This window comes from Thunnus maccoyii, chromosome 6, assembly GCF_910596095.1.
Source record: "Thunnus maccoyii chromosome 6, fThuMac1.1, whole genome shotgun sequence".
NCBI lineage: Eukaryota > Metazoa > Chordata > Actinopteri > Scombriformes > Scombridae > Thunnus > Thunnus maccoyii.
This window is the reverse complement of record NC_056538.1, coordinates 27,671,541-27,684,324: the sequence shown is the minus strand read 5'-3', so window position 1 is coordinate 27,684,324 and position 12,784 is coordinate 27,671,541. Positions and strand designations below refer to the sequence as shown.

General features: G+C 40.4%; 1 protein-coding gene across 1 annotated transcript; it reads right to left on the bottom strand.

Moving 5' to 3' along the window:
- Positions 1–39: 39 nt before the first annotated feature.
- Positions 40–4,101, bottom strand: LOC121899378 (F-box only protein 40). The gene is made up of 2 exons (XM_042415145.1): positions 2,209–4,101; positions 40–222 (listed from the first exon to the last, which is right to left on the bottom strand). Exons 1-2 carry the CDS (start codon positions 4,093–4,095, stop codon positions 40–42), a joined length of 2,070 nt encoding a protein of 689 aa, XP_042271079.1. The 5' UTR covers positions 4,096–4,101.
- Positions 4,102–12,784: the final 8,683 nt, after the last annotated feature.

The following is a 12,784-nucleotide window of genomic DNA, read 5'->3' as shown; positions in this document are numbered from 1 at the left end:
CTCTCGTAGTCCACCCACTGAGCTCTGGGACCATGAGCATTATCTTCTATGCTGTACTTCTCCCCGTTTGTCTCTGACCTCTCCCAGGCAGGCTAAAGCCACTGGCTCAGTGCGTTCCTCTCTCTGGTAGAAGGAGCAAGTTTTCAGGTGATCTGACAAGGAGGCTATGTTGCTGAAGCTCCATCTGTCCACAGAGGAAAACAGAGAGCTGAACTCCCAAACCTGTAAAACACAGACACAGCTGAGCTCAAAGAGGTGTAGGAGGCTGTTGTCATCAACTGTGGTGCAGCTATGGCTACAAGGATAAATTTATTTTTAATATCCATGGAATCTAGATCACAGGCTATTTTTTATCACATGTCAGCACATGATGTTATTTCTGTATCCATCCATTACAAATTTATACAAATTATGCCCTTCAAATACCCAGCTGTCGCCCACACAGTGTTATCAACATCCTGTTTCCATGAATGATCACATATCTGGCTTGTTATGGTAGGACTTTGTTTACTGGCAGCAAGGCCTGAGACCATTCCACATCACTGATATCATCTGTATGCTCTCTGTCCCATGATCACTGCATACTGTATAGATAAAGCCAATGTAAAAAATACACACATATGCATTTATACTGTTATTACCTCCACCAGAGGGGTTATATTTTTCTGTTAGCTGTGTCTCAAAAACTACTTCACATGTTTGAAAAAAGAATTGTTGGTTTATTGCCATCATGTCATAATCTGCACCCCACTTAATGTTTTGGATCATAAGTCATGGGCTTTGAGCCATAGAGTCAAACATCTTCCTCCAAGGATCTCTTGTATCACAACAAATGTTTCAATCTGCCTACACAGAGTCTTTTTTTTTTAAATTTTCTGCTGATTTTCAACATGACTAATTTCATCCTATCTTCACCAAATTTGGTAAATGAAATATTTGTATGATCCAGCAAAAGTTGTTAATTAGTTTGAAATTGTCCCCATTGTTTTCCAGGCTGCCAAGTTCTTCTATTCTAATTATTTTTTTTAATTTGACAGTAACTGCCATAACTCTGGCACCTGTGCAACTAAAATAAGATATTGTGTTCACTCTTTTAGTTCAATCAATTCTTTACATTGCACCTATAGATGGAGCAAGAGCAACATGATGAATTTAAATGGCAGTTGCTCACTGGTCATGAGTCTGTATCATTTGAAATACCATCCTTACACACAGTACTAATAATTCCAGACATGATTTAAGTAATGTCCAAACATCAAAGCAGCTCAGAGCGTCCAAATGGCTCAGACCACTAGACCACTCGGCGTCCTTGTGGCCTAGTGGTCTAAGCCAAGGGGTCTAAGGTCTAGATTAGTGGTCTAAGGCGCATACCATGCAATTGCAGCATCCTGTAATTTATTCTAGCTGTTACTTATCATCCCCCTCACTCTCTCCCCATCTGTCCTGTATGTCTCTACTATCAAATAAAGGCAGGCAGGCACGGAAGATGCTATCCAATTAGCATGATTGTATATAACTGTGTGTATTGTGATTCAGGTCTGACTATTTTCTATTTTAAAAAACTGATGATTGTGCAGCCTTGGCAGAGGGATGCTTTCTGAGTGATTCCTATTATGCTGTGTTGTTTTTTGTTTTTTTTATTTTAAAAACCAAATTAGCAATTCAACTCAACTGTGTAGTTCCCAGACTATTGCTTGTTCACCAAACTCAGTGAGGAAAACCAAATCAGCTGAACTTCCTGTGCAGTCTGTTTGTGAGAAGGACACAGTAAAGAAGTAACAAATCCTCAGTGGCTGCTTCAGTGGGAACTTATTAACTGTTTCCAACAGGGTTGAGATTCAGTTTGTAATATTGTTAGAGAACACTGCCGAGAGTCTGGAGAGTGTTTACAATGCAGCAGCTGTCATGCTGTATGAATGACTGAAATTTTCCATTGACAGTCAACAGTATGGACCCAAATACCAAAGAGGAACTGATATAGAGGTTTGGCCTGCTGTTTGCTTTCTCTTAACTTTGTACAAGGTTGAGGTCAAAATAAAATAAGATCACAATAAATCTTCTTTTGAATACACACAACATGAAGTAATGGTGTAACAGAATTTCAAACTGACTTCAATCATTTAATCAATGGTATGTTGAATAAATTATTAAATGGAAAGCAAAAGAAATTACAGCTGCAAATATTTTAAAAATCGAAAGGATACTTGCTTTCTTTCGACATTTCCAGGAGCTTCCCCCGTGGGAATATGTCTTTTTTTCCCATTTGAGAGAGACCATCCCTCTCTCCTGCAACAATGTGGCACACACCTCTCTCATCAGATGGGAAACCTGCGACAGCTGGGATAATGTAAAACTGTCAAGGTAACCAGCAATGTGCTGAAGGATCTCCAGGGGCAAGCTACTCAGGGGATCCAGATTACGTGCATGATTTCTCTGAGGGCTGAAGGTTTTCCGGCTTTCACAGAGGGATGAGGAGACTTCTGGCTGGATGACAAAGGTGCTGACATCTTGGCAGTATTTGATTGTAGCTTGGTAACCTGCAGGGTGAAACCTTGTCTGGGTGAAAGTGCATCCAAGGTATGCTAAGGGGCAGCGTTGTTGAAACCAGCCGTTTAAACAGGCCTGTATGTCCGAGTGCACATTCCTGAAATGAGAGCGGTATTCATCACGGCGAAAGAAGTGATCACACATGCAGCTGAAGGCTGAACTTGTTTTGTTGTGTCTTCTGGTTACAGATTTTGCTTCAATATGTACATAAAGACTATGAGGTTGGTCTGCGACGACATCAGAAAGCGACACATCCTTTTTGAAAGGAGCAGAATCAAAGTTGTATGTTTGTGTTCCTATATCTATGTAAAGACCATCTGTCCCCCCACTCTCTGAGATTAAATGACCTTTCAGTTCCTTTTCCAGACAGCACAGCAGTGTGGCACTAACCTCGTCACACTTTGGAAGATCTTCAACTGACACACCTAAATCTGCAGTGTCAACACTTTGGTGTGTGGTCTTGGCCTTGTGTGTAGGGTCCTTTAGAAAACTGCGTCGTGCTCGATAGCTGGTAGGAACATTAAAAGAGCGGATCGTTTTAACCTCTATTGGCTCCAGATTCCCATATACAAAATCTTTTTCTCTCGGGGTGCAAGCAGCAAGTTGGCCAAAGTTAATTAGCATTGCTCCATTGTGCACCAGATACATGTTATAATCAGCAATGTTTAACTCTTTGCCTACTCTCTCAAGGACTCCATCTTGCCATGGTGCAAGGCCAGTTGCACCCTGGCCATGGCCACGGCCACCATTCATGCTTGAAGCTACAACAGCATTTTCTTGGACCTGGTGGGAGTCTCTTGACTCTCTCTGACAGTTTGATGAGTCTTGCTCTTCCTTTCCCTTTCCTTTTTCTTCCTTCTTATTCAGGTTTTTGACAGTTTGCGTGCATCCGCCCATCTCTTTCTTGAATATTCTCTCCCAAGAGCTGTAGCTCTGAATACTCTCCACGTCCTTGTTTTTTGCCAATGCATCTCTCTCCTCTTGACTCAGTTCCCTTTCCCCCATGCCAGTGTAGCCATTTTCTGTAAATTCGCCACAATCTAAAGAACAGGCTGCTTCGTCTGCAGGATCATTGACCCCAGCAGCAATATCCTGAGGGGCAGCATCCTCCACTATCAACTCAGGAAAAATGTCCTTCATTTTGATGGATTGAAATAGCAGCTTTTGGTCCCTGAGAGCCATAGCAGCATCGAGATGTAGTTCAGTTTGTTGGTTTTCGGAAATATTTCTGTAGAAGGGCAAATCAGCTTCTGACACGGGCCAGCGGTTCCACTCCTGAGAGCAGCTGACCACGCTGGCAGGACAGACCTCCAGGTGTTTGGCCAGCCTGTGACGCAGCATGGTGAGAGGACAGCCATAGTCAGCGTTGAGGCAGGGAACCGTCTCATTTGGACAGAGAAGCTGGTGCTCCTCTTCCTTGCACATGTGGAGGGTAGCGCCACAATTTTTACGACACTTGATGACCATGCATGAGACGGAAATCTGCACTGGGACTTGACAGTGGGCGTTGTAACACTTGCTGCAGTGCTCATGATGGCCCACTGGCATCTTTCTGCTCTTCACCTTAAAAGTAAAGATTTACACAAAACAGCAGGGAGTTTGTGACATCTCTTGCACATCATTAATAATTAAAACCTACAAGTAATGTGAGAATGCTGATTTGAAACAGAAAAAAAGTGCACTTACCATTGTGGCTTATGAACAACAATATGATCATCAGAGAGGAGTTTCATGCCACAGACACTGTTAGAGAACATGTTAAAAGTTTGCCTTTACTGTACTTTATATTTGACATAGAACTTTAACACAAAGAAATAAAGCCACTATCAAGAGTGATACTGTTAATACAAGTCTGTCAAATTTTGAAAAAGGATCAAAATATAAAGAAATAAAGAAAATGGTAAAGTGTGTCATGTGACATGCATATTAATATCAACATAACAATTGCATTTTTAATTATTAAAACTTTAATTTAAAAATAAATATAATATACTTAATATGCAAAAAGGAATCACATGTTCAACTCCTCCATCCTGAGTTTTAGTAAAAAGTCAACAACAGGAACAATAACAATAAAATTTCTCACCCTTTGTTCCTCTGTGCTTGTCACCTTGTGTTTACTGGCACCTCTGAATAACCTCTCCAATGTGTCTGGGCATTATAAATAGACACAACAGAGGGGCAGACAGGCCAGTGGGACGGGGCACTATTGTCGCAGCCATTAAGAGGCAAGGTCAAGTTACAGCCACCACCACTGCAGCTCTGTGAAAGGGTGGTGATTATATCAAGTAATCCAAGTACTCAACACTTTACGTGCCGCGTGTTCAAAAACATCAGCATCCTAAAATTTGAAATACATCGTCTGTACCTACACAATACTGTCAAACCCATGACAGATTTTATGCCAACATTTAAAAATACAAATTGATAAACAATAATTGATGAAGTACATCGTAATTAAGATCTTTAAAAGGATTTTGCAAATACGCTTCTCTGATTGTAAAAATAATGTTTTAGAGGTATGAAATTATTTATTATAGATGATATTTTTTAATCAAAACATACAGTATAGTGTTAGTATAAATAAATAAATAATACATACAATTCATGCCACACTTCTCATTCATAGTGTTACTCAAAGTGCTATAGTATAATAACATAAAACATAAAGAAAATAGTAATAAGAGTTATAAAAAGCCCTCCTGAATAGAAAGGTGTTTATGCCTTTTTAAAAGAGACCAGAGTCTGTGCTGCCCTCATATGGATAAGAAGGCTGTTCCATAAGCATGGTGCAGCAGAGCAGAAGGTTTGATCCTCCATGGTGCAGAGCTTAGAACTGGGGGCCCGGAGGAGCAAGCTGTTGGCAGATCTGAGGGTGTGAGCGGAGGTTTGTGGTGTGATCAGTTCCTGTAGGTAGGGAGGCCCGTGTCCGTTAATGTGTTTGTATGTGAGTAGCAGGATTTTGTAGTCAGTCCTGAAGGAGACAGGGAGCCAGTGCAGCCAGTGCAGAATTGGTTTTACATGTTCCTGTTTTCTCATGTGGTTTCAGTCCTACTGGAAAGGTAGACCTGAAACCACTTAAGTGCAGAATCTGACAGTACAATGGTGTGTGGAGGTGCTCTAAGAGGATAGTATGACCCACAGTGTTAAATGCAGTGCTCAGGTCAGTGAGAATCAGGAGCAAAGGGGACCATCCATCAGCTGCCATCAGTGAGTCATTTGTTTCAGGCTGTGTGCTAAATGAAAACTGGACTGAAATTTTTCAAATAGGTTGTTGTGTTTAAGGTGGTTCTGAAGGCTCAGAAGCAACCACCTTCTCCAACACCTTGGACAGGAGAGGGAGGCTAGAGATAGATCTGTAGCTGGCAAGAACTTCTGGGTCCAGGGTGGGCTTCTTGAGGAGGGGGCAAGTGACTGCGACCGTGAGGGTAGATGGAACACTACCAGTTTGAAGGGAGAGATTGACAGTTTGAGTTATCAAGGGGCTGAGAATAGGGATGTATGATTTGAGCAGAGCTGTGGGAATGGCATCCAGGGCACAAGTACAGGGTTTCATCTTCCGGAGGATTTCCTTAATGTGGCTCTGCCTGACACCAGTAAAATGGAGTAGAGACAGCGAGTTCCCAGACAGAGGGTCGATGACAAGAGGAGGGCGGAGAGGAAGAGCTGGACATCAGAGAGCGGATGTTGTTGACCTTGGCTCTGAAAAAGTCAATGAACCGTTACATCACTCTTCTGTAGCTTCAATTAGGGAAGATGATTGTGGCTTCAGGAGATATTTATGGTTATTTATGGTTAAGGTGCTTAGAGTTACCAGGATTGTTTGTTCTTAATTAGGTTGGAGTAGAACTGTGACCAAGCATCTTTGAGAGACTTTGAGTAAGTCCTTTGATGTTCACGGAAGGCCAGTTTATGGACAGTGAGCCCAGAGTGTCTGAAGCATCGTGACAGGACATGTCCAGCTGTGTTTATTTTCCATATGTCATGAGTAAACCAGGGAGCAGAGCATGAAAAACTGACTTTGTGCATCTTGACAGGGGCATGAAGATCAAAGACACTGCTCAGAGATGTATTGTAAAGTGCCACTAGTTCATCCACTGATGCAGAAGCAGGGCAGTTGATGTGCTGGATGTCCATAGTCATAATAGCCGGGTCAATGCTTTTCCAGCTCCAAAAAAAGCATTTTACTCTTAGGTTTAGTAGGGGGTGACAGGGATGTCAAATACATTGAGACCACCTTGTGGTTGGACACACCCAGATCATAGACCTGAAGGTTATTGATGGGGGCAGAGGCAGTGATGACCAGGTCAAGTGTGTGCCCCCTGGTGTGCATAGGGACATCAACATGATGCTTCAGGCCGAGACACTCAATCAGACTCAGGAACTCCACTGCATAATAACAGGAGGGGTTGTCGACATGTATATTCATATCACCAGCAATGACAATGTTGGTTGACATGGAGTAAAGTGAGGTAAGGAGGTCGTGTATCTCAGGGAGGAAAGATGAGTTTGCTTCGGGGGATGAGAGGATGAGAAGCACTGACGTGGAGTATGGACATTTTTGAGCTAGGCATTCAATAGAGGACCAGGCATTGGCAGGGAACACAGCTTCAGTTCAGCCCAATGTATGATTGCTAAACACCATGTCCAGAGCTGCCGGCTTTTTCTATGTAACTATAGCCAGGAGGGCAGGCCTCATTAAGCACAAAGTAGTCCCCTGGTTTATGCCAGGTTTCAGTTAGGCACATGAAATCAAGCCCCTTGTTCAAGATGTGGTCATGTATGAGGAATAATTTATTGGTGAGAGATTGTGTATTAAATAGTTCCATGGTGGCAAGAGACAGAGCTGAGGCTGGAGGTCTCTGCAAACTCCGCAGTACACTGATCCACTCCATATTTTACATCTCCCCTGGTATAGGGTAGTCTTGCAATATTTTCAATGATGACGCCTAAGTTTTTTTTGCTTTCATATTCCATATTGAAACCATGACGCAAGCCTCTATGGAGTGTGGCGGTGTAGGAAATCACAATTAAAGCAGTTGCACTGTTTGAGCAGAATGGCAGCGCTGGTAACTGTCACAGTCACAGTCACACAGTGGAGATCATTACAGCAAACGTGAGGGGATCTCCAGTTGAAGAAAAACCCCAGTCACTAGAGTCTGTCAGTGACAACGCAGCTCTGGGTGATTTCTGCACTGATAGAGAGTGCAGGGGAGCTGGGCGGGGTTTTGTGGCACACCTGAGCCAGCAGTCTGGAGGACGAGACAGCCACCGTCCTGCGGGGGAAAAGGGATCCCAGTAGAGCAGGTAGGAAGCATTTTACGTTGAATAAAACAAAAATCCACAAATCCCAGTAGAGAGGGTAGGAAGCACTTTAGGTTGAATAATCCAAAATCCGTAAATCCCAGTAGAGAAGATAGGCAGTACTTTATTTTAGTTAATCCGAAGTTCACCAGTTCAGTAGAGCGAATTCCAACTCAGGTAGCGATCAAAACATGCAGACAGAAAACGGAAACATTAAAAGCTCGAGCAAATTGCAGGAAGGCCTCTAATCACACGAGCAGTGAAGTTCACAGTCAATTATCTATTTAGCAAAGAGAGTGGCAGCCGGTATGTGCCAGCGCTCCCTCATAATGCAGAGTAGCCTCTCTCCCACCGCGACACAAGCACCAAAACAAATCTTGTACTTTTGGTTGCCGTGTTATAGGCTCATTTGTCTTTATCCATGTCCTCCACTAGATGTCAGTCTCATACTTTTAAAACTCAAGCAACATGTCTTAAGCAACTGGCTCTGCTGTCAGAGAAAATTCATAAGATGGATTTGTTAAATTCTTTGGGGTTACAATGTAAGATCAAAAATGCATTTTTCTTGATTTTTGGAATGTTGGTTTGTTGATTCAAAATCATCTCAAGCCTTTGCAATTGATTATGTCCCAGTTTGACCTGAATATTTTTAGTTTTAGGTTCTTAACACCAACACAATCAACTCAACATTGCTTTGTAACAGCATTTGTTTAATTGCACACATACCGTAGGTCATTATAGGTCAACCCCAACAGCATATTGCACTGAAACTTCAAATTATTCACAAAAACATGCACACCTATCACGCTTTGTTGTTTGTCATGCATTACACCTCTTTCATTCTAATGCAGAAATACTGTGTTGTGCAGTATAATGGGGCATTGATCCAGTCTAACTAGCTTTAACTAATTATACTGATTTACATTAAGTCTGGCTGAACTATCATCCCCTTTACTCCCCCATACCAACCTGCCAACACCTCCTGACACTCATTTCCCACTCCCTGCAAAATGTGCTGGAACCACAGTCTACATCTGGAAGTCTTCATGCAAATTTTTTTTTTTTTTCCAACTGGCACAGATTACAATAAACAGCTTATCAGAGGCAGCTGCCCCACTCTCTATAGGCTTTGCAATCGGAATACATTTCATCAAGAGAGAGAGAGAATTTAGTGTAAAAAAAAACCAAACTTGCTATTTCAGTGTCTTGTTGCTATAGAACAGCAGCAGAGATGAGACTGGATAGTTTGATTGTTGGGATTAGATAAGTCAAATGCAGCTTTAAAAGTGTTTCAAAGCAGTTGTTGAAATAATGGATTAGTTCTGTATAACTGTTTCGAATCTTTTCAGCAAACTCTGGTTTGAATCCAAGTTGAAACTTTATTTGTGCACATATTTGAGCAACTTTCAGCTCATTACACTGTCTCACATTACATCGTTTCACCTCATCATTGTTGGTGTTTAGCCTTTTCTGGGCTGAAATGTCATCGACTGAGATGATAACTTGAAGGTTAACGTTCTATTTTTATTATCGGCGTGGTCAGGCAGGACAGGTACAATCTGAAATCATGATCAAAATTTCTCGGTAGCAGAGTGTAGCGAGTGTCTTCAGCAAAACATGTGTTTTACACAAAGACAAAAGATAAAATACACAGATAAAAGTACAAAGATGTATATGTATTCCATAATTTCAGAATATGTGAGAGTATTTAACATTATGTAGCAACATATTAACAGTATTCATTCACCAGCATGCAAAAATCTGTGATGAATAATTATTTTATCAATAAAAAATCAGACCTTCTTCTAAAACTTAAGTGGAAAAAAAATCTTCTCTAGTTTTACAAACAGATTGCAAATTAAAACAATGTTAAAGAGAAGAAGTCTCATTCAATAAAATTCTTTTGAACACTCAGCTTGAGCTCTTATGCAACCTGGCAGCTCAAAAAGGGGGATAATTACAGCTTGTCCATTTTCTGTAGCACGGATTTGAACAATTCTGTGGCTATGGGTTAATGATTCATGCAAGCTCCATGTCATTTAACTCTAATTAAATGTTCTGAAATGTGACTGGACAACTTTAGATGGCAAAGAAAAAACTCAAACTTGATTAATATTCAAGGCATTCAAAAGCTGTCAGCACACAGCAGGAATAATAAAAGCATCACTGGTTTTAGGTTTTGAAGGTTTGCCTGCATCCACCAACACACAAAGTACAGTGTATCCTTATATGGTCAGCAGAGCCTCCTATAAATCTCACCCAAGTCTATGAGATTGTTCCCTCTTATTGCCATTCCTCTTTAAGATTGCCCTCATTTTAGGTTTTCCATCTAGTTTACCTGGCAAACATATTAATAAGCCCAAGCCATTGGGACAGCATATAGAAAAATGTGCCACTGCTGAATTTCCAAAGACCCGGGATAAACTATGTTGGTACTGCGTTTATTACAGAGCTCGGCCCAGCAGACCTATAAATAAGCTCTAGAAGACTCTGGAAATGTATAATGAAAATGTACCAACTCAAAGCTGAGCTCAGACACTGTGTGAGTTTGACCTGTTAGGCTGATAAACCAAACACTGCATGCTTATCACAACTGATTGCTCATTTTAGCTCATATGAAACACATATGCACATACAACATACTGTATATATGTATATACCGTATATATAAATAAATGTATGTACTGTATGTGACTCTGCACTGTATAAAACATATTATATACAGTATAACATATATAATGTATTACATTTCATTCTGCCAATAGCATGTGAATTTACTAGTATAGTTGTTCTTCTTCTCAGAAACTGTCCAAACCATGTTATTATTGGCAACTTTTATTCTCATTCTTTCTTTTTTTTTCTTTTTTTTGTGCTTGAACTTTTCTCACTGGGTAAAAAAGGTCTATTGAATTCTAAACTATAAACCATCTCAATCATTTTAAGGCACTAAAGTCTATTTAACCTGACACTGCAAATTACCTCACAGCTGTAGGATACATTTAATAGTGCATGCCTTTGGGTGAATATGATACTATGAGCCCCTTCTGGACGACATATTGTAGCATATGGTCAGCCAAAAATAGGAAAGAAATTGTACTTCACACCTAGTTTTCACTTCCTCATTATACAGACCTCCCCACCCCCTCTGACGCACACACACACACTTAATCAAAAGGGTGTCATACACGTCCTCTTTTAAATCCCTCTGCAGTTCAACTCTGCAGCCTCGTGTCAGACCTGACTGGGTAAAAACGAGACAGTTTGCTAACCCTGACCAATGAACATGCAAATGTTTATGGGCATATCAATTTAGCTTCCAGCCCTTTCTCCACCCAATATTCTGCTTTTAATTACAAAGACTAATTAAAAGTACCTTGTAATGAAGTCTGTGTAGGTTCCCCCCAGGGCAGGGTACTTTGTGTCATTTTGCATCATTAATGGAGAATACGCTGAAGAATGACAAAATCTCAAAAGTTGTAAATGAGATGTTTCACTCCACTTATTTTCATAATGTCGGGTGCTAATAACTGCTAAGAGAAGGATGTGGTGTAGGGGAAATTCTCAGCGCCATGTCATTTCATGCCCAATATACAGCTATAATAAATGATAGATCATATAAAATTCATGAAAGTAGTAAAACAGCTTGTTGTGGACAAGTTAAATAATGAAGTGCACTGAAGCCATTTATCTGTTCTGTCTTGTCCCAGCAGGATGAATTTTTTATATGTATAATGCACAGTCAGGTGATCTCACATGTAATTCCACACTGAAAACAAAAGTTACAAGTGTGAGCACTTGCTAAACCACATTTTTTGACTTACTGCTAGTGTGATGACTGGTTATGTGAGTGTGTAGGTTTGTGTAGGTTTTTTATACGTGTGTGTGTGTGTTATATTTCATATCACTAAGATTGGGATCTGTCTGGGTTTGACAGGAGAGCATAGAGGTCTACTGGCACTTAGCTAAAACATGGAAGAAAATTGTATCTATTGTGTTTTTATATATTCGCCCACATACATTATTGTATAGAAATACAGAGGATGGATTCCTGTACTATAACATTAAACAACAATGGAACAATTTCTGCTTATTGTGTGGCTGGCTGGAAGCAAGAGGTGCAAAAAACACCAAACTGAATGGCAGATTATTACACTGGGCATTATTGCAACATCTTGGGCTATGTGGGACAGTGTCATTTAAGGTTACATACCCAATCATTGTTTTTTGTTTTTTTTCTCACAATATAATATAAATTCCTGCAGTAGTCAGCATTCACGTTTTTATTATGTAACCATAACCAGTATCTTTGCTGAACTTTAACCAAATAACTATTAAAGTTTCATCATGATCATTACTGTAGTTAACATGAGCAGTTGTTGTATATCAAACCAAATGAAAAAACATTGAAAATGAAAAACTTAAATCTGTGGTTTGCAGAAACGTTGAATATAAAAGTTCTTTCCAATGAACGCTTTGGGTTTGGCACCACTACGGCAGACATCATTACTGAGGTTAAGTGGAGAATTGTCAACACACTAATATAATGCCTAAATACTACATATAACAGACACACCAAGACAACACAAATATGCAGTACAGTGTTAGTCGGAAAATCTCCTGAACTTCGGTGTACAATGATGCTGAATGTAAAACCTGTATACAAATAATTTTTTTCACTTATTTTCTCTCAGTTTCTGCTGCTTGTCTGTAATGCATAATTTTATCTAGGATCCACAGGAAAAAAAAACAGCAGAATGTCATGCAACAGACATTGATAAAGATAATTTCTTCTCAGGTGGTGCAGCTAAAATAGTCTCTGTGTGTTTCTGCTGTTGTGGGGCTGAGTGATAAGAAGCAGACACTGATAAGAGACCTCAGCAGAACCACAGGATGTCACTCCCACCGCTAACCCTGTACAGTACTTTCCCAACAA